Source organism: Panthera onca, chromosome B4 (genome assembly GCF_046562875.1).
Source record: "Panthera onca isolate mPanOnc1 chromosome B4, mPanOnc1 haplotype 2, whole genome shotgun sequence".
Taxonomy (NCBI): domain Eukaryota; kingdom Metazoa; phylum Chordata; class Mammalia; order Carnivora; family Felidae; genus Panthera; species Panthera onca.
In genome coordinates, this window is record NC_138345.1 from 90,587,445 (window position 1) to 90,614,356 (window position 26,912).

At 40.4% G+C, this 26,912-nt stretch overlaps 1 protein-coding gene across 2 annotated transcripts in view; it reads left to right on the plus strand.

Moving 5' to 3' along the window:
• HMGA2 (high mobility group AT-hook 2) overlaps nucleotides 1-26,912 on the plus strand; it is a 138,884-nt gene that overhangs the window by 8,262 nt on the left and 103,710 nt on the right. For both annotated transcript variants that reach the window (XM_060657049.3, XM_060657048.3), the window contains one exon: nucleotides 6,192-6,242. In XM_060657049.3, coding sequence (XP_060513032.1) covers nucleotides 6,192-6,242 — 51 coding nt within the window. The remainder of the gene's footprint in view (nucleotides 1-6,191; nucleotides 6,243-26,912) is intronic.

Sequence of the window (26,912 nt, forward strand, 5' to 3'; positions counted from 1 at the left end):
AGGAGATTCAGGGCCCTCTGTGAGTATACAAATGTATCCAGACAGGTGGAATCAAGTAAAACCTAATTGTTGTCTCCATTTTCTTGGTATTATATGCTCATTTATCTAAACAATCGACTCACTTTTTTTTCCACTTCACTTTGCATCAATAAATTCTATCTGGCAATGCCTTTGAGTCATAGATTATGATCCAAATATGGGAGATTCAGATACATTTGAATTCTCTTATGAAGTAACTTTGTTTCAAGGGACCCATGGTTCTAATTTTCTGGAAGGTATCATTCTTTCTGAACTTTTTCATCAAGAGCTCTCCATTGCTTTGACTGACCCACAACCGTGGCTCATTTTTATCTCAAAGTGTCAACAAATCATTCTGCTAAGAAGATAGAGCATACCAGATTGGTATTCTGTTGTGTTTTCAGTTCTTTCTTGAGAATAGATGGAGCCTGTCAGGTAAATCATTCAAGCCCATCTTGTCTCGTTAGCTCACCACCTGCAGTTTTCAGAGCTCACCTTGGAACCGCATAGCTTGGCCCCAGGGTGGGACAATGAACTTCACGATCGTGGACTCTGGAAGTTTCAGTTATGAGTTTTTGTTCTTCTAATCAGGAGAAAAAGGCTGAAAACTGATTTTATTTTGGACTGTTGCTTTGTCCTCTCTTGTTTTAAGACACTGAACAATTTTGATCGGCATCTTCTGATTGACTTAGAGAGGAGTAGCAGCATCATTTTCTTTTCCCCAAGTTAATGTAGGGGGCAGTTTGCTCAGAAGGTAACCCCTGCGAACTCTTGTATCATTACTATTGATTTTTCCCTTTACAAAAGAAGTAGAGCGATGGTTTAAAGGAGGAGACTCAACCTTTGGAAATAGCTTTTCCTGTCATTTTGGCCTTGGCTTTGATTTGGTGTTTGTATAGGTGAAGACAGGCATGTGTAAATAATGACATGAGAGTTGACAATAAGGGCTTCCTTGAGTAAAATGAGCATGAAAGCATGAACTACAATGGGTGACAGAACTTACTTATATTTCCTGCTGTAAAAAATGTAGTGAAGGCAAACTCGTATTGGAAACCCATAGAATTGGATTATCAGAAAAGTAAAATGAGAACTACTCAATGCTTAGTCTGATTGACTGGCCCAGTTGATTTTCATGCCAGTGCACGTTGATCTGCACTGTTTATATATTTCAAAGAACAACTGAACGAAATGTAATGTGACTTTCTAGACATTGGATAGCTGGTTCCATATGTGCTTGATCTGCAGGTCTTTGTCTTAAAAGTGTATATAGAAAGACCCGTGAAAACAAAACAAGGTACTCTGCCCAAATATTTTCTTTGTTTTCTTTCTAATTTTATTTTACGCCCAAATATTTTTCTGGCCTTTTTTTAAAAATCTGTGTGCAGAGGCACTGATTGATTTGGGGGGAGGGGGTTGGGACTTTCATGCCTTATCACAGAAGTATAAAATGTGATGAGAGTATTTAAAGTAACCAAAATTAATAGCTATCTAAATTTGACTGAGAAGTCAGAATTGGATAATTCTCTTGGTTCCCCATCTCAGCTCTTGTCTATGTATTTATAGGAAACTTGGAAATGTTTTACTTTTAACTACTATGTATTTATAGGAAACTTGGAAATGTTTTACTTTTAATTACTCATTTGGTTTTCACCCTAGGAGTTTTTTTTTTGTTTTGTTTTTATTTGCCCATGGTGATTTTATTTTATATGAAGTATCTCCCAGAAGAACAGCCCTTTTATTGCCTTGAAATCAGATTGGGCCTCACTCGGTTCCACTACTTCTGAACATGGGCGGTTTGCTTAATCTTTCATTTTGTGAAACAGGGGAAGTCATAGCTGTCTTATTTGAGTAAGGTAGTGTTCAGAAAATCACACTGGAAACTTACAGAGTTTGGGAGGAATTCTCTTTAAGGGTAACACTTGAGAATATGGAGGGAGAGAAGAAACTACATTTGAGTCCCTACTAAATGTTGTAGCTGTTGTCAGGCACTTTGCGTAGATATTAGCTCCTTAAGCCTCTGGCGTAGATCTTATGGCCTTCATTTCACAAATGAGAAAGCTCGGATTCCAAGATGTAATGTTCTATTCTAGTTCTAATGTTCAATTCTAGAAAACGGTGGAACCTGGGCCTGAATTCAAGTCTCATTCGAAAGCTTATGATCTTTCCACTACTATGTGCTGTCAGATATCTTGGGAACTATTTGCTATAGGGTAGGTCATTGTTATCTCCAGCAGCTTGAAATGCAGGTTAGAAGCTAGGTTTCAAGAAACCCTTTGGAGACAAACTTTCTCTTTGGAGACAAGCTTTTGTCTTTATAAGACAAGCTTATAAAGGGATTCGAAACGTGTGCCTACCGCAGCTGATATCCCCAAACTTCTGGCCCCCAAAACCCACAGGGCTGTGTCTTTGGAGATTAGAACACATCCACTCTTCTTCTTTGTTCAATGAAGGGGCTAGATGAAATGCCTTCTGAAGTTCCGACCAATCCGTAGAATTCTGATGGCAGGAGGGAAATAAGACACACATGTGATTGGAACACCAGGTTTTCTTTCCTTGTTCTTCTTCATTCAGTAAATACGTAGTGAGCACATCTTGTGCACCAGGTACTAATGCTAAGCACTCTTTCCGTGTTTAAGAGTTCTATTTGTTAGGCGAATTTCCTTTTTTGATGACGATGATGATGATTTTAATGCGGAGTCCATGTTAGGGCCTGGAGTACCAGGCTTCTTAGGAAAAGAAAAAATTGTGTTTCCCACATAACATTCTTCCAACCTTCATGAACTTGCTTCTAAGCATATTATGTAAAGTTAAGTATACAGTTCTGCCTCCAAGCTTTTTTTTTTTTAAGCGAAAATATGAAAACAAGCAAGGAATAAGTAACACTTTTAGCAAGTTATGATGTGGTAGTTGCAAATGTTAGTATGATCGTGTAGTCTGAAATCTCTGTTCTTACACATGCAGGATTCCCAGCCTCTTTCCCCAACCCCCACCCCCCCCACCCCCCCCCACCCCCAAGTTGTAAATGCTTAGAACAAGTTACTGTCTCAATTATACATGGGTTTGTAGTATAGAACCAAATTCCACCCTGGTGAAGGGAAACTAAATATATACTCCCACAGTATTGGACAGGCTGATGTGTTAAAAACAAAACAAGCCCCTGGAAGGTTTTGTTGGTCTTCTATTGAAAAATAATATTCCGAAGGGCATTCAACACAGGAGAAAAGTTAAAGCCAGTGTTTTCCTACATGTAAAAATCCTGGATCTGTGCTGGTTTACAGACCAAAATCCTAACTTGTTTTGCAGCCTTTGTGAAGGTTGATCAGAATGATTAAATAGTGTGGGTCTTAAAGAACAATGGGAACCTCCCAGATCGACGCCACACAGCGCAGCTAATGTGTTTCTTCTAGATGTAGACTCAGAAGAGGGTTTCGGTTTACATGTAACACTGGCCTGAAGACCAAGGAGCAAGTCTGCTTTTAACAAGTCCAAGTGATAATTGTGATATTTTGCCCTTTAGCTAATGGTGCGAATTTTATTTTTGAATAGGCTTTTTGTAAATGAGATGCTCATTTTAAAGTCCGCTTACTTGCAGGGCTTTCTCTCTCTCTCTTTGAGAGATTTGCTTTCTGTGACTTGGAAATGCAGTGAAACCCTTTGTGAAAACAACCTTCTCTTCAGCAGATTTTAGATACGCCCGGATCACATCGTGGCCCCTGAAACGTAACAACTGCACCGAGAAAGCCTGGTGTAGCCCTGTTAGCCTTTAAGGTCAATAGCCTCCTCCTCTTAACCCCACCTACCATCCCCATGCCCATGAAAAAGGATTTCTATCTTCCATGTTTGTGTAATTGACTACTGGGTAAACTGTGCAGTCTCACAGTTGATCCCAAAGATTAAATCAGACACTGCTTCTGTATTAGGGAATTTTGTACTCGTATAACTCACTATGTACTAGCCAAAGGGTTTCTTAAAAGCTTCATTCTAAAGGTGACAGATGGGTGTAATGGAATATTTGCATTGACTGAACCTTCTTTGAGATTGGACTAACTTGAAGGAAAACTTTCCCTTGAAGAGTTCCATCTTGTTAGGCGTGAAAGAGCATTTATTGAGCACCTCATTTATGGTGGGCACTTCACTCCTCCCAGGAGGCATTATCTCCATTTCACACATGAAACCGAATTAAGGTTTTCAGGGACCTGCCCAAAGTCATAAAGCTAAATGGCAGAGCAGGGATTTGAATCTAAGCTTTCCCAAGTAGCGTCTGTGTTCCTCTTAAGACAACTCCCTCTCTCCCTAAGACAACACTCAGAAAGAGGGTGTGGTTCACTGGGCACTCCTGGCTTTCATTTAAGTTAATTCATTGCCCTTATGACCAAAGGTAGGACAGCGACACTAACCTTTGACAATAAATGATTCCTTTGTGGAGTCATTCACAGGGAGTGAAACGATTCACAGTGCCCAAACCTGATGGTTAGACTGAGCTCCTATAGCTACTAAGTTTCCTTCTGTTCGGGGAAATTAGCTGAGTCAGTGACAATTTTAGTTGATGAAAATATCTCCGTATGGTATAGAATGCCTATATGCTGGGGAGAGGTAATAGTTTTAGGAGGGGAGAACCCAGCCTTTAGAGATGAGCAGAACTGGGTTCAAATCCCAGGTGTGCAGTTTACCAGTTTTGTTGGTTACCTTTCACAACTATCTAAGATGTGGTTGCTCATCTGTAAAATAAGGGAAATAATACTTACCTTATAAGACTGTTATAAAGCTTAAAATAACACACGTGAATGACTTAGCCCAGTGCCTAGGGTATTTTAAATGCTCAATAAATGTGAACTAACATTATGCTAATCATGCAGAATTTGGGTTAATGCCTAGGACCTGTTGGATAGTAATGCCAGGTTAGGGGGATACCATTTGTGAGAAATCTTGTGGAGTATTTTGCCTGCCTGTCTGCCTGTCTGTCTGTCTGTCTATCTATCCTTCCACCCTCTATCTGCATCTATTTTTACAAGGCAGATGGAAGAGAGAAAGAGGAGAATCTCACTTGGCAGTGTAGACAGTTATAACGGAGCATTTTAGTATCATTGTACCAAGTATCTACTGGCTGCTAACTCAGGTAACAAAAGTAGAATACAAAACAAGTTATCCTGGCTTAGGTTACCTGTATTTTTGTGTTTGTATAGCCTTGGGATGATTCTTATATATAGAACAAGATGCACTACGTTTTCTTTATCTTGAAAAGTATAAATATACGTTTATACAGAAGATGTAATTTGCGTATGGGTGTGGGTGCACAGGTGCATTTGTATGTATCTTTTGGTGTATTTGGGGATTGGAGTAGAGGTCAAAAACAGAGGGAAATTACTTTATAGATTACAATGAAATCTGATTCAAAAGGTGAAAACCACTGATACCAGAAAAATCTTCTATAAAGAAAAGAAATAAAAAAAAACAAAAAACAAAACCTTTTAGCTTTCTGGCACTCCCAGTTTCTATCTTAGAGACAAACATTGATGATTTCTGCCAGGTTTTTTTTTTTTTCTTTCTTTCCTTTAAATGAACTGATGGACAAGTGATTGTTTTTGGCAAGGAATAGGAAATTATGTAAAAGTAAGCAGACATTTGGTGTTTTGAATTAGAAGCCTATGTATTCTTACTTTGGACTTACTTTTGATTGGTAAAGTAGAAATGCTTTTGCTTAGATGTAGGTAGAAATGCTTTGTAAAGTGTTATGCAACATATCAATATTAATTTTTGTAACTTTACTTGTGACACGGAAAAAAATCATTTAAGAAACATTAGCTTTCTAAAATACTCCTTTATATAATTGTGGATATGTGGGAGTATTTTTGTTGTTGTTGTGGATGGAAATAAAAGCCAAATAGCTTTTTAGAAGTATTTTCATGCATTAGAGAAGACATCACTCCAGGGGAATGTTTTAGGGTGAGAGTTGCATAGATAGATATCTCTTTACATCATGCAATGAAAAACCAGAAGAAGAATCTACTCAAACATGGACAAGAAGATGAGCCTTCATTCAGAGGGAGATTGTTAAAGCAATCTCAATGCCTCATCACAAACCAGAACATTCTCGCTTGGAATGTATCCCTTGGTGCAGCACTTATAAATCATGTCAGGTAGGAAACAATATGACTTCCTTTTTCATTTTGCAGAAAGCAGAAGCCACTGGAGAAAAACGGCCAAGAGGCAGACCCAGGAAATGGGTGAGTAACAAGATACAATTTCTGTGTGTGTGTGTGTGTGTGTGTGTGTGTGTGTGTGTGTGTGTGTTTGTAAAGAAAACTTATTTTTTTTAAATGAAAATTACTTTTATTTTATCAATTACATGTATTTCTAACTTCTGGTTTGATGAATCTTTGAAAGGGTTAAGGCAGGCGACAAATTATCACTGCTCTTTACCATGAGGCTCCAGGAGTTTACTCAGAACGCTTTTCTTTCCTGGGAGTGACTCCTCTTTCTATCTCTTATCAACATGAAAAGAGTCTCCACTCTTCCTTCAAAGGGAGTAACAAACAATGAGTTGACTTGTTCTGGTGGGTTGAGTAACTAAGGTTAAAGGGTATTATGAAACCTTGGAAGTTGATTACAAATGGTGATAAAATTCAGATGAAATGTGTATGAGATAACTTTTTAACGTTTTCTTTTTTTTTTTTTCTTCTTTTTTTAAATTTCCTCCATGGCTTTGCTCTGGGCACATCTCATTTTCTAGGTGGTTTGTGTTTTCCTTTTCACATTGGTGTTTTAGGAAACCAGGTTTAAGTTTAGATTTTGTTTTGTTTTGTTTTTTTGCTTCCCTTAGTGGTCCTTCTTACATACTAACATTTGTGACAGTGGCCTCTGTGCAAGCTCTTGATCCTGCAGGAACACCGATCCTGTATCTTTTTGAGACCAGAAGTTCAGTGATAGCTGAAGAGCTTCGCTAATTTTACCACTTAAACCTTGTTCCCTTTGCTGCTGCGCTACCCATGTTCTTCTGGTCTGTCTTCCCATTGACAGCGGAGAAAAGTCTTAAACATGAGTAAAACCATTTCTCAAGAAAGATAAAGGCGTCCCCCATATGAGGAATCATCTGTGATGGGATCTTTGGCTTTCTTTTTCTCCCTTCCCTGGTTTAGTCTTCATGCTTCATCGTTTTAAAAAGTGTCTTCGCTTCTATGCTGGAGTATATTTTCCTGGTGGTATGCCATTCCTTTCTCCTCTTGAGTTCTACATCACTTTCTATTTATACTGTGGTATTGCCTTTCATTTAATTTATTTGTCTTGTATTTTTTTTCCTCTGCTCAACATGTGTTGGGATTAGATTTCTTAGCACAAGGAAATGGGAATGATCGTTAGATTAAAAACATCTCAGTGTCGCAGTATAACCTTAAAGTAAAGCATTGCATTCAACCTTCTGGTCAATAAATGAATGATCTCCAAACCTACCCACCGGGTGGTAATCATCTGGGCTGTTTGATATCTTCGGTGTTAGGGAACTCACTACCTCTTAAGCCTGCCTCTTCCTTCTTGGAAAGCTCTGAACATTAGAAAATTCTTCTATCTGACTCCCTCTAGCTTCCGCTCACTGTCCTTGGTCCTCCTTCCAAGGATAGATATCTAGTAATTGTTTTCACTTTTATTCATGATAGTCCTTCACATATTTGAAGACAATTAATGCATATTCTTTGTTGTCTTTTCTAGTCTGAATATCTTCAGTCCTTTCGGTTTTTTTCCCCATAAAGGAATATTCTTGTTTTTCTCTTCTTAGTATGTTTGTTTATTAACCTTTTGAAATAGGTCACCCAGAGCTAAGTATCATGTTCCAAGTGTGGGCTCCACAACCGGTGGGTTTATCACCTTTCTTGCTGTACGTGTGGTTCCAGTTATCTGTTACTGACTAATTAGTCAACCATCCCCCAACTTAATAATTTTTTTTTAAAGCCATTTTATCATGCTCATGGATTCTTTGGGTCAGGAATATGGGCAGGGCACAGCAGAAAAGTCTTGTCTCTGCTTTAGGATGTCTGGGGCCTCAACTGGGAAGACTCAAACAGCTGGGGTTGACTCAGGCACTTGGAGTCTAGATTCTGGAGGCTTCTTTACTCACATCTTGCTTTTGCAAGATGGGCTTGAAGTCTGGGTGCATCAGGAGCACCCACACACCTGGCTTTTCCAGCTTGGTGGCCTCAGGGTAGATATTCAGCCTTCTGATATACACTCATGGCTCCTAGACTAATGAGGAGAAAGCTGCTTAGTCTCAGAAGTCAAAAAGTGTTGCTTCCATTGACACGCCAGTGAGCACGCGGTTGGCTAAGTTGGTACTGGCATACATATTGAATATAGGTCTGCCAGTTTCTAAGCATCAGAACTTTGAGACGGCATCCCCCTGAGCTAATCAATAAGAAAGACCCATACAAACTTTCTAAAATGCAACATAATAGAAAACGTAAGTTCTTTAAAGTTAGGAGATTAAGGTCGCTAAAGTGAAGTAAGTTGTAAGCAACTGCAATGACAGTTAATGAGCACAAAAGCTTCCATCAAGTGTGACTTCTTTTTGGTCTCTCATCTTTCCTGAGCTATAATTGACATATAAAATTATGTTAACTTCAGGGAACCAAAGTGATGATTTGTTACTTACGTATTATAGAATGACTGCTGTAGTAACATGTGTGAAGTCCTCCACCCCCCTCACGTAATTACCTTTTTTTTTGGTTTGTTTTTGTGGTAAGAACAATTAAGATCCACCCTCTTAACAACTTTCAAGCATATAACACCGTGTTGTTGACTATAATCACTTGCTAGATCCCCAGAATTGGCCACTGAAAGTTTGTATCCTTTGACTAATGTTTCCTCCTTTTCCCCATCCTCCACTCCCGGCAACAACCATTCCACTCTCATTCCTGTAAGTTTAGGTTTTTAGATTCCACATGTAAGAGGTCTTTTTCAGTATCTGTCTGTTTCTGTCTGACTTACTTCACTTAGCCTAATGCCCTCAAGGTCCATCCATGCAAATGGCAACATTTCCTTCTTTCTCAGGGTTGAACAATATTTTGTCCCATATATTCTGTGTGTGTGTGTGTGTGTGTGTGTGTGTGTGTGTGTGTGTATACACTCGCGACATCTCCTTAAACATTCATCTGTAGATGGACACTTAGGTTGTTTCCATATCTTGCCTCTTAAATGGTCTTCCTACCTTTTATTTGTTCTGCCTTTGGGGTGTCCTGTAGTGTTCACCAATAACATCTGTAGGTTATAGTCACGTCACCACTCTTCTCGGAAGCTCTCTCAAGTTGCACAGATGACCACTGAGTTAATCACAAAATGCCCTAGCACTTTAAGGCCCCACCCCCTCCCCAGTTTACACCCACCTATTTTTATGGCTTTATTTCCCACCACTCATCTTTACACAGCCAGTGGTTCAGCCAAGGACCTATGTGGGTTTTTTTTTTTCTCAGTGGATTCTTCCGTATTTGAGGGATATATGGATTCCAGCCATCTGATCTTTATGTTGGGTAAGAACCCCATGTGAGGCATCCACCGTAGAAACCCCTGCTTTCTGGGTCATCCTCATTGACTGTCATGATTTCTAATTTTTCATTGGCTGTGAGAATGAAAAATGTCATGTGGTGAATTGTTACTAGTCCCTGATTTGGTTCCCAGAGAAGAGTTGTTCTACTTAGAAGAGGAAATAAAAGGAAATTGTGTATTTTTTCTAGACAGTGTGTTTCCTCTTTGCTTGTATACTGTTGGGGAGTGGGGGGCGTATGCAGCCAGTCACAGCAAGGCATTCATTTCAGTGCCATTCTTTGCTGGAAAGCTTGTACTGAAGAGATAAATTATTGCATTTTCCATAGGAAATGGGCTTGTCCTTTATAGTTAGTTCAGTTCTTTCCAACAGTGTCGTTTACCAATTTCCTTGTATTAGAGACATAATTTTGACTGGATTTACTAGGTACGTGGCCTAAAAGCCAAATTGCTACCCTTTTATTCTTCTGAGTTGTTAAATTTTGTTTTAAAGTTCTTTCACTTTTAAAAAGATATCTTATAAATCTGACAGTGTCATGTGAGAGACCTGGAAAAAAAATACCTACGGTGTGACTTTCTCATCTGATGTGATTGGAATCAGCAGCTCGTAGGTTGCTCAAGAGTTGACTAACGAAAAGTACACTAAACCAAAGTCGACTAACCAAAAGTAGATGGAGGGGAGAAACTTGTGTCGGTCTTGTTTTGGTGAGAGATGGACCATTGGCTAATCCAGTGAGTATATTAGCTGAATTTTGATTAAGGGCCCTTCTATTATTTCCTTTATTCTCCTTTGTTCCCTCCATCCCCGGAGTTTGAATTAGATTTCGGGTCTGCTATTTTGATGAGCTAATCTGGACTTCCGCTTTTTTTTTTCTTTTTCTTTTTCTTTTTTTTTTTTTTGACATGGAGGAGGTGAGAGGTTAAGGAAGGGGAGAGAAGTGGGACCAAAATTTTCTCCCGGTCTTTAATAGTTGGGAGCTCAGGATCTGGATTCGGGTGGCTTGGATTCCAGTTTCGGCCCATCACTTGCTTAACTGTGTATTCTTGAGCAAATTACATGACCTTTTAAAGAACTAGTTTCCTTATCTCTAGAAAGGTGGTGAGAGCGGCACATCTCTCACAGAGTTGTTAGATACATATATTTCTCATACGTAGAGTTGTTGCAAGGATTGAATACGATCATGTATGCAAAGGGCTTAATAAAAGGCATAGCACATGCAAGTGCTTGATAAATATTAGGCACTGTGATTAATTCCACTGTGTATTTTCATATAGATACCGCTGACAGCCTAGACCCTACTTAACAGCTACCGATAGTTACGCACATAGAGTGAGGTGGCAGTCATGTATCCAGCCAACCAAGGACCCTTGATGGTATCATCCTGTCTTTAATGTATCTGTGCTGAACATCATCAAGCTTAAGAACTGCTTACAAATAATACTAGAGCACTTTTTAAAAATTATTTATTTATTTTAGTATTTATTTTTGAAGAGAGAGAGACAGAGAGTGAGCAGGGGAGGGGCAGAGAGAGAGGGAGACGTAGAATCTGAAGCAGTCTCCAGGCTTTGAGCTGTCAGCACAGAGCCCAATAGGGGGCTTGAATTCATGAACCACGAGATCATGACCTGAGCTTAATGGACTAAGCCACCCAGATGCCCCAAAAGTAATTTTTAAAAAAATGTTTATTTTTTTTTGAGGGCGAGACAGAGACAAAGAGAGTGAGCAAGTGTCGGGAGGGGCAGAGAGAGAGGGGTACAGAGGATCTGAGGCAGGTTCCATGTGGACAGCAGAGAGCCTGAGGTGGGGCTTGAACTCTCAAACTGGAAGATTGTGACCTGAGCTGAGGTCGGATGCTTAACCAACTGAGCCACCCAGGCGCCCCCATATAAAAGTACATTTTAAATCTATTTCCAGTTAAGGGGGAGATTTTATATAGCAGCTTATAAATCTTTCTTCCAATTGTGGAGGTTTGGTGTCATGTGTTGTTCATCAGTTTGAAAGTATTATTCCTTCTGTTTGTCTCCATACGCACATGCAGAGATGTGCTGGTTTCTTGGAACCTCCATAGAATTCCATTAGTCAGTCCTTATGCCAGTTGAAACTAGGCATTTAATAATTGCCTTTCTCAGTTTTTGCCGATGAAGGGAGCTCATCACATAACAGAGTTAGTGATGGGAAATACTTGGAAAAAATTTCAGAGAATGGACTGAAAGCTCAAGAAGATGTGAACCTGGTGGGTGAAAGGCTCCATCCAGATGTTGCTTAAAGAAGCAACTAGTACTTCCAGAAGAACAGAAAAGCAAGGATGAAATAATAAAGAATAAAGCACTGGGAACAAAGATGCTTGGAGGTGTTTTGTTTTCAGAATATCTTTATGAGAAAGGAAATTAATAACAGAAGGGAAGTATACCCCCCATATGAATTAATGGTTTGTAAAGAGAAAAAAATCCTCTGGAGATACTGAGATTGACCTAAAAATTGAACCGAGGACTAGCTGCTGAAGCTTAATTTTGAATGGTCGCTAGGAAGTTAATAACAAACCCCAGCTGTTTTGGGGGTTGCTCGTTCTCTTTATTTGGTAACAGGGTGTGTGCAGTACGTTTGAAACCTATGCATTTCCGGGACGCCTGGGTGGCTCATTCGGTTAAGTGTGGGACTCTTTCTTAATTTGGGCTCAGGTCATGCTCCCATGGTTGTGAGATTGAGCCCCTCGTAAGGCTCTGCCTTGAGCGTGTAACCTGCTTAAGATTCTCTCTCCCTCTCTCTCTGCCCCTTTCCCTGCTCACACACACTCTCTTCCTAAAGCAAAAAATATATATATAAACTAAAATAAAAATATGCATTTCTGTTCTGTCTCTTCTGAGGGGGCAGTTGTCTTTTGTTAAAGAGCTTGTGATGCCCAGGAAAGTGATGTCATTTCAGCTGTCAGTCAAACGTGGGGATTTTAGATAGGCAACGGGGTTTTTTGTTCTTTCAAGTCTGAAGAAATCTAGAAACTTAAGTGATTATTTGAAGATCCAGAACAGGAAATTAAATCGGAATAAAGCCCATTACAAACTAGACTGATTAAAACTCTTCGGATTTCTTCTAAAGATCCCAAACATTAATGCATTGAGGAACCTGGAAATCTGATGTTGAAGTTCAAACATTAGGTTTTCATTTCCATTACTTTTTCCCTCCAGATGTTTGTTACTTTTTTTTTTTTTTTTAGCTTTTAGCCATTTGTAATTTAACACTTGCTTTGTTTAAACTGAAGTATAACTTTGATGTTTAGAAAGGAATATCCAATAATGCATATTGCAGATAATTGTAACTTTTTATGGGAGTCAGAGGGAAAGAAATGACTTTGATATAACATCAAGAACTGCTAATGGAGTGTGTGAAGGCAAAACCATTTTCCCTTAGAGACTTTTTGTTATAACATGCATTATAACATGATCTCCTTTGCAGTGTTTTCTGATAAACATGGAATACTTTGCAAACTCTCATGGAACTCTTGGGGGGGGGGGGCGCGAGAAGTGGCTTAACTTTATTATTATTTTTTAAACTTTATTTGGTTTTTTAATAGCTGACTGCGAAACTCACTAACATAACTATTTAAAGTTGCAAGGTTAAATATGAAAATACTAAGAAATAAATCATACTCTGAAGGCAAGAATTAGATTTGTTCATTCATAGCTTGATTCAAGATCAAACTCCTTTCTTACTTGTTGGAATGTTGAAATGCTGGTCTTAATTGTTCCGCTAAATGAGTCCTTAAAAACGAGGCTGATAACCTGCCCTGTTTTGTCATCTGCATGGCCAACTGCTTACCAGATCCTGACTGTTCAGGACTACACAACCATTGACCTCAGGGTCTGCCACCCAGGTATTACTGCCACAATATCACAATAACCATGGGACCTTATCAAACTATCATCAAGGGAGGACATATTTTTGTCCCATTTGTGATTGAGTGGCAAATTATAGACAGGAGCTAGTTCAGATAAATGTTCTATTTCCCTGCACAAAATTAGCATCTCAAGAAGCCCTGTCTAAGACAATTCTACTCTAATTAAATGTCAGGTATTATGGAATTCAAGATGATATGAAATTATATGACGGTAAAGGTATTTAAGACTTTATCCTTACCGCCATGCACATAGTTAGCCGTGCTTTCCGAAAATTGAGTATTTATGGATGGGAGTAAATTTTTCTAAAATATTAGAAGTTCTCATGATGTATATAAATAAGTTTATGTACATTCTCATGATGTATATAAATATATATAAATAAATGCCACATCCATCTATCCATACACACACACACACACACACACACACACACACACATTTTTTACTAGGAAACATAGGTAAAACTACTCCATATTTCAAGATAATATTTCTGTTCTTTTTTTTATTAAAAAAATTTTTTTAACATTTTATTTATTTTTGAGAGACCGAGAGAGACAGAGTATGAGTGGGGGAGGGGCGGAGAGAGAGGGAGACACAGAATCTGAGGCAGGCTCCAGGCTCTGAGCTGTCAGCACACAGCCTGACAGGGGGCTTGAACTCATAACTGAGAGATCGTGACCTGAGCCGAAGTCTGACGCTTAACGGACTGAGCCACCCACACGCCCTTGTTCTGTTTCTAAGGGTGGAATCTGTTTCTACTTTAAGATTCTTTTTTTAATCCAGGAATTCCTTATTCTAAACTCTTCAATACCTGACACAAATATTTAACCATTTTTGGCAAAATTTCAATCTGATGGGACTTAATCAAGCCTACTCTGTCTACATTGGAAATAAGGACTTCTGTGTTTTAAGGAGCTGAATACCTTTGGGCAGGTTGCTTAATTTACCCATGCTTTTTCTCTTGTTTAAGTACCTCACAGGAACATTCTATCTGTAACTAATGGCTTTCAAGCATTTTGGGTTGTAAAACACAAGAACCTTTATTGAGACAGCCAGCTCAGTTACCCAGGGACTGATTATTGAGTTTGTAGATGATCCAGCCTCCTGTCCCCTTCTTTGCTTTGTTTTCCCTGCTCCCCCTGCTGCCTGCCCTTTGGCCATTCCACTACTCATTAGCACCTCCACCAGATGGGGGGCAGGGCCAGGAACAGGGGGTCAACTCTGGTAAAAGAGTTGGTGGGAAAGAGGCGGGGAGTCATGGCAGACATAAGGTTTTCTGATTTGACGGATCCAGGCTACCCCATACTCTATCCTCAGGGGCAATCCAATGCAGCAGTTACAGTGAAATTTGTTTTTTCACTCAGTGTTTTTTCATTTTTATAATAAATGTGACTTTAGAAGTAAGATAAGATGTCTTTTTAAGGATGCTGTAGGAAGCAAAAGTCTCTGTTTTTCTGTTTCCTCAGTCTTGATGAGTGGCTGCAAAGCAGGCTTGGGTTGGCAGGCCTTTGCCCCCTATTCGAATCTAGAAAGAACGCATTAAATCTACTCTTACGTTAGACTCGGGTTGTGGAATAATAGTTCTTCAGGTTCAGGTAGCGGGAGATGGCTTTATGATGCTTAAGGAGTCCTGTTTGGGTGTGAATAGATCATGTAGCTAAGCCTAGATGTATGGCCAAGGGAAGCCTTGTGATGGTCTCAACGCATTAAGTCAGAAAACACACTTTGAGTGTCTCTCTGAACGCGGTATCACGAAGAAGGCTGAGCGTGTAAGGTGGACAGCTCAGACGTGCAAGAAACTGCTCGGACACTGTTTTCTTCACTTGTTTGTTTGCTTCTCTCTTGTTTGGCTGGACCATAAACCCTAGGGTTCCAATGGCAAGACCCTTTGCTTTTGTAATTTTCCATTTGTCGAAGCATTTTGCTAGAGTCTTCTGACAGTCCTGTGGATCAAGCCTTGTGGTAGGTAGGTCCTGGGGGGGTTACTGAGGCCAGCAGCACAGATGGGGGCTGCCTTTGGGGCACTTACAGTCTGGGGAACCAAACAGGAAAATCTGATGCTGGCCCATTAGATTACTACCCTGGGCTTTGGGTGCTGAGAGGCTAAATTAAATTCCAGTTTTCAAGTGTTGTGAGCTCTTTAGAATTCAACAGTCCTTCCACAGAAATGATTGTGTTGCTTTCCGATCCCAAGAGCACTCCATAGCATTCTTTGAATATAGCTATATATATATAATCTATGAATTAATTGTACTAGTGGGCCTGGGGTTACATTTTCTCTTTATCACCACGGCAGATATCCAGGCTTACATCAAATGTATGCATACCTATTTGATTAATCAAAGTAGTGAGTCATTTTATCTCATTAGTATAGGTTTAAGAAGATAGGTATTAAATTGTCAGATATAGGCTCCAGGAAGGAGGGGAAATGGAATCAGAAAGAAAGAGCAGAAGGATCAGATAGTTCTGTTGGGCCACTGCTTCAGCATACGTTGCTCTATTTTTTTGTCTTTGTTCATGCTGGTAATTTATGTTTACCAGATAACTTTAAAGTCACTTGGTGTCAAAGCGATTAATTTATACTCTAAGATTTCTGGGTACTGCTACCCTTTGTATTTAAAAATGAGCCCTTGAAAGTAGAAAGCTTATATGTATCCTTTTACTCTTAGCACCTAGGACCTAGGAGGAAATTCCACAAAGCAATTAAGAGCTCAGACCGCCTGTGCCTGCGCTCAGTTATCAGCTTATCAAGGCAAGTGGCTCATTGTCACCAGCTCAGTCTTCTTGTGTGTAAAATAAAGGGTCATAATAGTTTCCATTTCGTAGGATGATTTTGTAAGAATTACGTGAGAAGCCATCCAAAAACTGTATTCAGTCTGTGGCAGGTGTTCCCATCGAGTTGTTGTGACATTAGTACGGTTGCAGGCCCGCGGCAGGACTTCATAAATGTTTGCTGAATAGAATGACAGTGTTTCTTACTGTGCGTAAAACATAGTCTTTGCATTTTTGATTTCCAGTAGGAATGTGGATTTGAATTGCATTCTGTGGCTTTTTTTTTTCTTTTAATCTGATGATTTGTATTTTCAAAGAGGCTACCAAGGGGTTAAAAATAAAAACCATCGGCATCAAAAGCAGTGTTTGTAATAATTTCAAATTCCAGCTTATGCCCTTCCCCTGAAGAAGTAAGCTGTGAGCTGCTATCACCCAGGCTCGATACAGACTCCGGATGCCTTGCCCTATATTAATGTTTCCATTCCCTCACTCCTGGAAATAGCGTTGTGCTTTCCAAAATAGACTCTAGTGCTGTACCTTCAAAGAATTTTCGTCACAGCTTTGGATCATCAGAAAAACAGAAGAAAGCTTTGTTGGCAAAACCTCACAGAATAATTTTCTCAGGTAGTTTCTAATTTTTTCTACAGAAACTTCTTTTAATTGCCTGTTTCCCATTTCCTTTGCTCCCAATTTTTAGTGTTAACATGGAAATAAACAAAAGGGGGAAATCGGTTAATAACTGTTTGTCTCTTTGACTTCTTTCAGGGGCATTCTGAAGCACTTAAAAGGACACACAAAGCAGTGGGGTTTACAATTAAGGGTTCATTGGGGGGGGGGCGGTGAGTGGAAATCTAATACCCTAGGTTTTACATCACTAAAGGGGTAAGGACTTCACAGTCGGAATAACAAAGGTAGCAATGTCACATAACTTAGAAGTTTAAGCATTAACATTACCAATAAAGGAAGTGCAGGTCTGCCAAGTTTCCAGAGGATCCAAATATTTTCGGTCTTGAGGGAGCACCCTATTACGGGAACCACCAAAGCCCAGGGAGGTGAGAGAATTACCCTATGTGGAGGAACAGGGAATCGTAAGATTATAGCTGATACTATCCTATAAAGTACCGTTTATTTTGCAGTCTTTTATCACTCACTGTTCCAAAGGATTCTGATGTCAGAGAAGACATAGACCAGTGTGTGTCAGAAGCTGACCCTAGAGTATAGTTTCCTTATTACGGAATCTGTCCCTACATTTTCTTTCCTGCCATTATTCTCTTGAACGGCCCAACTTCAGTGTTCTTTAAATTCCCTAATGGCAATTGACGAAGCATCGCTATCAGCTGATAGATCCGGCATGGAGTTGGAAGGTATGAACTTGACCATCTCTGTGCTCCCTCCAACACCCCCACCCTCACCCCTCCACACATCCCTCACACACACACCCCAACCCCCTGCCTGTTCTCTGGACACGGACATTCCACGGGTAGTACTGTTCTTGACGCTGGGTGTGCGACTTGGGAGTTTATTGGAAAGAATGGAAAGACAATGTGTGATAATACTGTCCATCCTGGAACATTTTCATTCTCCTGTGCTCTTATTAAATCGTAAATTTCTTGTTTCGGAGTCAGTCAAGTTTGACTTTACATTCTTTATTCCCCTTTCCTATCTTTGACCCATATATTTCCTATATGTGTTGGATAAAAATGAACTCATTCCCAACCCGAATTCACCCTCTTGGAATTCCTTTCATAGCAATGGGCTAGAGTTTAACAATGTTCTGTGTAGATTTGCCATGTATGGTGTGCTCATTTCCAGGCTGTCAAACCAAGGCGATGGTGGGTCCTAGCTTTCTATTAGTAATTTTCTTCTTCCAGGGGTGGTCTCCTTTTTTGTGATACTAAAATTTATCCATGAATCAGTCAGGCTTAGGATTTTGTGTGTTGCCTTACATCCTGTTTGGACAATTGATGGGGTACACAGAAACCATTTAAACTTTGACATTTTCTAAACAATAAAATGGTAACTTTCGTCTAACACATAGTCTTAATCCGCTGGGCCGTTAAATCCCTAATCTCAGTGGACATCAACTGGGATCCTGTTCAGATGTTAGCAACTATGAGAACAAAACTGCTCTATTGTCTAACCTGCATTGCAGAAACCTCTTAGGTGTTTCTCAGTCTTCACAGGGAAACTAATTCGTGCCATGTGGACTAAGTACCACATCATTTCCTGCTATGGTAAAGCAAGGGAGGCTTTTGTGTTCATTACGTACATTATGGGATTAACAGGATGTTCATTGTACCTAGATTGTATAGTTTGAGGGCACTTGGCCACACCTGATCTCAGTGTGAAGAATTCCCTTGTGACTGAATTTGGTTTTTGTTATTTTGGTAAAAAAAGAGTTTTCTGCCCAGGATTATTATAATGCGGTATGTATTCATCATTGCTGTTTCCTATTCTTTTAAGTAATTCTGTCACAAAAAATTTAGTTCCCCACCCCCCCATTTGAGAAGCTGACATTTTCTATCCTTAAGGCAAATACAACTTTTAAAATTTGTGTGACAATTTAGGTGTCTTACGTTGAGGCTTTTTTCTTTCTATAAAATGTTTGAGACCGAGAAGACGTTTCTAGTGGTTTACTTACAATCTCAAAGCTACCTTTGGTAGAAAAATCTCTTTATACATGAGAAAAAGCTGTCTAGAAAGATTTCATGAGTCCTCTTGGTGACACGATGCCTGCCTGTGACAAGAAGTTCTTATATTCGACCTAAATTTTTCCTTATACGGTTTTCAGTCCATTTCCTCTTGTGTTGTTCTTAGCAGTGACAGAGAACCTCTGGCATGTCCTTCTTCAAAATAATTCTTCCGACTCGGGGCAGTGTGAAGTGCACACACACTTTGGGTCCTAGCAGATCCGGGTTTGAGTCTGAGCTTCAGCACTGACCAGCCTTCAGCCACTGTTGCCTCTCTGAGTCTAAACGTCTTCTCATGTACAACACAGCTGATAATCCCTCCCTTGCATTTTAGCTCCAATGTCTAGTTCCTAGTAAATGCTCAAAGTACAGTGCCTTGTATCATGTGTTAGAACCTGTGAGAATTTATTAAGTCAGCTTTTTCTTTTCTGTGGTAACATTCCCAGATATTTCTAACTTGGTCCTGTTTTTCTAACCTACTAATCTTAGTTCGAAAGGAGACTTCAGTTGGTATTGGAGATGCAACACTAGGTTTGCAACGAAGGTCTTATCTGACTTGCTTTCTGACTTAATAAATTTGTGGCTCTATGTCCTTAGGTAAGCCACTTAACATCCTTGAGCTGGTTTGCTCATAGGTAATCCGGGGATGACAATTATATCTTCCGCGGCTTCCTCTCTGGGTTGTCGCGAGGATAACGTAAGGAAGTAATTTGTGGGCCACGACGCACCGTAACAGGCATAAGGTGATAGCGGTAAATATAATCGGCAATTAAAATTTAACACTTTCCATCGGTTGAATGAAATTACTTATTGTTCATAAAACTTCTCATACTTAGGTCACCGTCTTCAGCCTCACCCTCGTCCTACATAGCAATTATGCTCTTGTTCTATTTCTGTTGTCATCTGCTCTTACAGTTGGAAGGCTAAACCAGATAACTCTAAGATGTATGACGACACATATGAAAAGAGTTCCAACATGAAACGATTGAGCTTGTGTGTCGAGAGGGTGAGTCAATAAAGAGTGTCGGGTGAGGTTCAGAGGGGGCCAGGTGATCAAAGGTGTGAATGAAGGGCTGAAGTGACACAGGAGAAGTGGATGAGCAGGAAAGATGTCCAAGATGATGGGCATTAGAGGAGAGGGTTATAGACCCGTGTCTCCTAAGATAGTCACTGCCGAGTTTCAAACAGAAGAATGGCGTGCTCAAAAAATACCTGAATGAGAAGGGAACTTCGGGACACTGGCGATCGCTTCCGGTGGAAGTGACTTGGGACGTTGCAGTGATCCCAAGCGGTAGAGCACAACCCGTTTCTGCAGAGATACAATCTAAGGAGGAGGGGTGGTCTGGCAGACTGACCTGTGGGGAGCCGAGGATGCGGTGTTGGAGGAAACCAGCAGGAAAGCCAAGTGCCTCAGCTGTGAGGGCCCGAGCCATGAGGACTGTCTCCGAGTGCTCAAATTGGAGGGTAAGAAAGTAGAATGGACACAGTAATATTTAAATAGCTATTTACCCGTATTGTCTTTTTTTTTTTTTAATTTTTTAACATTTATTCATTTTTGAGAGTGAGAGAGACAGAGCGTGTGCGGGGGAGAGGGGCAGAGAGAGAGGGAGACACAGAATCTGAAGCAGGCTCCAGGCTCCGAGCTGTCAGCCCAGAGCCCGACGCGGGGCTCGAACTCATGGAGTGTGAGATCACGACCTGAGCCGAGGTCGGACGCTTAGCCGACTGAGCCACCCAGGCGCCCCTGTATTGCCTTTTTAAAAAAAATCTATTGAGTATACAGTTAGCCTTTGTGGAAGCAAGAAGCTTTCCCCCATATTTGTATCATACCAGTTTTTCGTTTTGTGACCTCATTTCAGTTTGGTTTCGTTTTGTGTTTAATTATGGTGCTGAAAGTCCTCAAGTTCGGGTGGTAGAGAGTAGGTTTTTGTGAAACATCCCTGTTGATTAGGTTACTTATTTCTATATTCCGGTAAAACCAGCCGCAGTGACCCAGCTGTCCATTTGGGACTTGTCGATGCTGCTTTCCTGGGGCCCTTTTCTCCATGGCTGTCTGTGACCTTAGCCATTGAATCATGTAATCGTTTTTGGCCTCCTAAGTCAATGATTCTGAGTGGGCAGAGTGGTAGTGTGATGTCATGTCTGGGGCATGAGCCTGTACCCTCACCGCACATGGGTCCCCACCCTTCCTGGTCTAGGCAGCTCAATACACAGTGCTTGGCACATAGTGAGCGCTCAATAAATTTAGTTGCTTTTCCTGTCTCTCTCTGGACCTCAGAGAGGAATATCCAAATTTGAGAACACCACCATGGTGTTAGGTTCCCCAAGTAAAATCCATAGTGAAAGCAGAGGCAGATGTGTGGGAATGCACTTCCAGACTCCAGTCAATCTACAAAAGACGATTACACTGGGTTTTACAGCGAGGCTTCCCATGCTCACGAATCATAATAAAATCTCTTACGGGATTAATGACTTGGAGCGAATGCAAAATTGATAAACTATGTGTGATATTGTGACATTTGAAAGTATTCAGTATGAAAAATAGCCGATGGGGGTACATATTTAGAGATACTTTGTGTTCTGCGCCAACGTTGTTTGGATTTTATTGACCTCTCTTCTTCCCTGCTAAGAGAGATCAGAAGGATGGCCCTCCACGTTGTTTCCAAATTCCTAGATAGGAAAAACATCAAACTAGAAAGGGACCTTTTGATAACCTTACACACTTGTATTTTTTTTTTAATAAAAAAGGTTCTTTCTTGCCCTTTCTCTGGGAGAGAGAAAAAAATTAGACTCCCTTCCTTTCTCCCTTTCTCCTCTACTCCAAATTCCAGAAAATGAACCTTTTGAATTCAGATCATCATAGATTCGTTTGCAGTAGTAGAAATTGTACTGAACAATCCCTTGTATACTTCGCCCATTTCCGCCTTCACCCCCATGGTGATGTTTTGTAACACTACAGTACAGAATCCCAGCGAGGATTTTGCATGAATACATTCCACCCGTTGCGTTCACATATTCCCTTTTTTATGTGTCCTCACTTGTGTGTGTGTGTATGTGTGTGTATTAAGTTCTATACAATTTTGCCACCTGTGGAGATTCATGCATGACCGCCTGAGATATTCTCTTCTAAGATTGCACGGTGCTTGAGAGTTTTCAGCACATCCTGTGATGACAGACATGAAGTGTCTTCTCTTCTAAGTACGCAAAAACTGTGTGGCTGTAGGAAGGTGGGGAGTGGAAATCTGGCCGATGGTTCCTGTCTGTGGCTCTTCAGTTACTCTTTCACATTCCCTCATTAGAAAAGGCCGTCTGGCCCAGCCAAAATCATAGGTGGGCTTGGCACACAGCTAACTATTTGCCTGGAGTAACTTATACTTTTGTATTATGTTAAGAGTTCTGCCAATTTCAGAGGCCAGGAAGCAAAGAGTTGGCCTAGCGGTGTAACACACCTGCTTTTCCCAAGGCCACGTACAACAACAGGCTGATTTGAGTATGTGTTTGCCCTCCTGGGATATATTGAAACAGGTCTCCAGAGTCCTCGAGTTGTGGATACATACTTTTCTCCCTCTAGAAATCCATTTCACACGGATTTTGAATGTCTATGAGAACAGATATTCATTGGGGAAATGTGCTGTTAATTGTACTTTGGCTATCTGGCCTGGTCTCCAGGATGAACGGCCGTAGAATCCTGTTATCTTGAGACCTGTAAGGATATCCACATTTGAGAATGCCACAATACCATTAGATCGCCCAATTAAAAAAAAATTGCAAATGGCTGTCATACACGCACACGCACACACACACACACACACACACACACACCACAAAGTTGTGCTGAAGTGCAAACACTGGCACATGGCCCAGCTGCCCCACCAGCGAAGTATCTCAATCTTGTGCTCCAGTCTGAGAAAAAACCAGATTTGCAAATAGTTCAACGTGTGACTATTACAATTTGAGAACGACAAAGATCCGTCACGTTCGACTAGTCACTCCTGGAATCCGAGTGTTTGATGAGATGACCACATTTAGGATGATGATGGTGTTTGGGCATAACAACCAGTGAACAACAAGCTGTAAGTGTAATCACTATGGATCCTTGTAGAGAACAAGTTTAGTATATTTGCTACTGTTCTATCAAATCCTAAATCCCGATTATACCGTAGCATATAAAGAAAGCACTTCTCTTCCTCTTTGGGCTAATACTTCTGCTACTTGGGACCAATGCTTTAAAACTTCATGATTTACAAGTGACATTCTTTGTTGGTAACAATTATTTAAATAATTTAAATAATCCAAGCTTGCTTTGAAATCAACTGGAGACATTTTGAGAATCTTGGAAGTTTAGAAAAAAACTGTATGTTAAGAAAAATATGTGGAAGAGTATCAGAAGAAGTTGCTCTTACTTCCATAACATATTTCTCTGGGCCTTAACTTGATCCAAATATACGTGGTCAGACTGCTGGCGTGCCATGGAAGTAGCAAATGGAAGCCTACAGTTCTGCTTCCTGTGTCCTGTTTTCTGGCACCGAGGCCTTGTCTAAGCTATGCCAAAATAGTGATTTCTTTTTTGTCGCTACGAAACTGTTGGTCCGCGTGGTGCTTGATCTGCCCAAGACTTAGTTTAGAGATTATGTGGTTGAATTCTCTCATATTCTGCAGGTAACAAAATGAAGGTTGAGAGCAATGAAATGTCCAGTTCAAGGTCACACAGCCTCATCATCTAGGACAAGAATCAGGTTTCCTGATGCCTAGTCCATTGCTTTTCCACTTTAGGGAGCAGGTTCCTGTCACCCCACCAGTCTTTCTCGGTTTTCCATTTGTAACATTGGCCGTTCTTCTGATGAACCTTTTCCTTTGGATCCTGTAAGAGCTTCCTGGGGCTGCTGTAAAAAAGTACCGTGAACCTGGGTGCCTTAACACAACAGAAATGTATTCTCTAACAGTTCTGGAAACTGAAGGGCCTGAGATCAAGGTGTTAGCAGGGACACGCTGTCTCTGGAGGCTCAGAGGAGAATCTGTTCCATGCCTTTCCCTTGGCTTCTGGTGTTGCTTGATGCTTCTCGACGTTCCTTGGCTTTGAATGCATCATTCCAGTCTCTACCTCTGTTGTCAGATGATATCTTCCTGTGTGTCTGTATGTCTCCTTTTCTTTAAAAAGGACTCCTGTCCTATTTGATTAGGGCCTATCCTAATGACCTCATCTTAACTTGATTACGTCTGCAAAGACCCTATTTCCAAATAAGGCCATAGACACACAGGGAGTTAGGACTTCAACATTTTGGGGTGGGGGGAGAGGAAGGGACACAATTTACCCCATGGCAGCTCTCTTTAGCTCCAAAACTATTTATAGAACCAGGCAGGTATTTGTAACACACTATGAGAACCTGCAAAGAATTTCATTACATGTAAGGCATCATATCCAACATTGGTAGTTTGTTACAATAACACATTGAAAAGATTTATAGACTGCTTTGGGCGTGATTTTTGGACTAATTCTCTGCTTTGAAACCATTTGTTGGGCTCTGTTTATTTAAAGGAGGGAATGAATAGACCTGAAAACACCTAATTTTCATTTTCATCTTAGCTTGGAAACCAGTAATTTTTTTTTTTTTTGAGAATTGAAAACTGTATCACAGAACACGAACACTATATTTATCATTTTGATCTTCAGTTATTAGATGCTTGTTTGTGTGCTAAGCCTCTCGCCAAGATGAGAAAAAAAACAAAACCTGAACTTAATAATATTGTTGTAGTAATGAAGTCTAGAACCAATGTTTGCTATATGATATTTAATAGTATGTGTCCAGTTTTTAAGTAAAACTCAGAAGGAAAGAAATCCTATTCTCAACTGTATGCATTCCCCTAAATCTCCTAGTTGGATGTAATAATTTGCATTCATAAACAAGCTTCTTGACCTCATTTCCTTTGATCAGCCTGGGAGGAAATGCCCATATAACTTTAATTTATACCTTTCTTAAAAATATTTTTTAACCAAGTACAGGGAATGGATGCCGTAGCCTTTATTAACTTTTATGTATGTGATTCCAAATATCCCTTTAAAGTAATATCTTTTAGCTTCAAATATACTTCTTCCCATAAGGCTGGTCCCCATTTCCTATAATCTTACAGACCTAGGAGAACAATATTTTCCCTTCTGCCGTTTTGATAATTACGTCCTCTGTGCTCAGTGGTGGCCTATTAACTAACATGAATACCGTAGTCTTACAAAATAGCCTCAAATTTCCATATATTGGAACTGTGAGAATTTTCTGTAATGGTGCTTTCGCAATAATGATGGAGGTGCAGGTATTTCCTGAGGATTAATGACCAGCTGGGAGGAACCGGTGGCCCTTGGCTCTGCCTCCCAGCCAGCCATTAATTCCAAGGAAATGTCTTTTGCTAAGGTCGTTATTGCTGTTACGAGCTTAAAATGGAAAAACATAATAGGCGTATGAGTTGTTTTTATGGGTTGATGCCGTTTCCAATGGTATGTACTAATTCGAGAAAATAAATGTGTATCCACGCAATAGCAAGTCAGATTGTTGGAATCATCCCTCAGTATTCCATATGTTTTGTGACTGGCTTTATAGCTCTCTACCTTTACCACAGAAAAAATGAAAGAAAGAAAGAGCATCTGACTCAAGTAATTCTTACCTTGGTCCAAGGCTTGGAAGTGTTGTATGCAGTGACCTATTTGGAAACACCAGTTTCTTTTATCAACTTCAAATAATATTCGTGTTTAATGTGTGTTGTGAAGTGAAAAAAAGGAATTTATTTTCCATGTTTGTGGTACTACTTTTTCTGGTAGAATAAGGTGCTGCAGCCCTGTAACCCTGTAATAATTTTTTTCTGTGCTTCTTTGGTTTTTCTCTGTCACTTGTTTGACAGGCAGCCTTACGTTTATGCTTTTCCACGCTGAATCCATGATTCAGTTCATCAATTAGCAATTGAGCACTACGCAGCTTAATCATTCAACACTTCGGGGGAGTACGTGTATTAAATGCTGCAATAATGGGAGACCCTTTGACACAAAACACACATGCACACAGAACCCCCAGGAATGAAGCCAGAGTGTCGGAGTGTTGCCCATTATGCTCCTTTCTGATTCTTGTAACAAGAAAGTCCTTTTGCATTTCGGCTTCCCATCTTAATCAACCGGCCTGTTCCATTATTTTTTATCTAAATTACTAACGAAGTTAATCTAGAAACATTCTTAGAAGTCATAAAAGGGAAATCTTGACAATCCTGGAATATCGCCACGCTTGACTTTGTGGAGAGACATGTGGACTGTGTCACCCAGGCATGGCGCCCGTGGACCTTTTGTATCTATAATACCAGTTAGTGACTCCGTGTTTATCGAGCTGCAGGAAGAGGCCATGGTTGGTGGAGGATTTGAAACGTTACAGGACACAGATCTGTACTTAAAGGAATCAAGCTAAGAAATCTCATCCTGTCTGGCCCTCAAATTCTTAATCTCCCTTGTTTCCTTCTTCATCATATTCACCTACAGCCTCCAGGTAGGTGTTCACATTGGTGAACTCATTTGCAGCCAGATTTCTTGAGCCTGCTTTGCAAAGGTCTTCAAGTGTCCCCAGCCTGCTTCTCCGTTCCCTCTCCTCGGCTTTTGACATCCATGAAAAGCTGAGATGCCGCTTTGCCTCTCAGGCCCACCCCTCTGCTTTCTTTCCCTGTTGTTGAAGGTGCTGGGCTTCTCCCAGTTCTTCTAGAGCAACCGTCCAGTAGAACTTCCTGTGATGATGGAAATGTTCTGTACTTATGGCATCCGGTATGGTAGCCACTAGCCACGTGCGGCTATTTGAACACTTGAAGTGTGGCTGGTGCGTGAGGAACTGAATATTTGGGTTTATTTTACCTGAATGAATTTGAACTTGAATAGCTGACTGTGGCTAGTGGCTACTGTATAGGATAGCAGTCACCTTTGGTTCCATGATGTCTCTGCCTTCCCTCCATGCCTATCCTTTTTACCTTTATAGTACTATGTATCGATTTCAT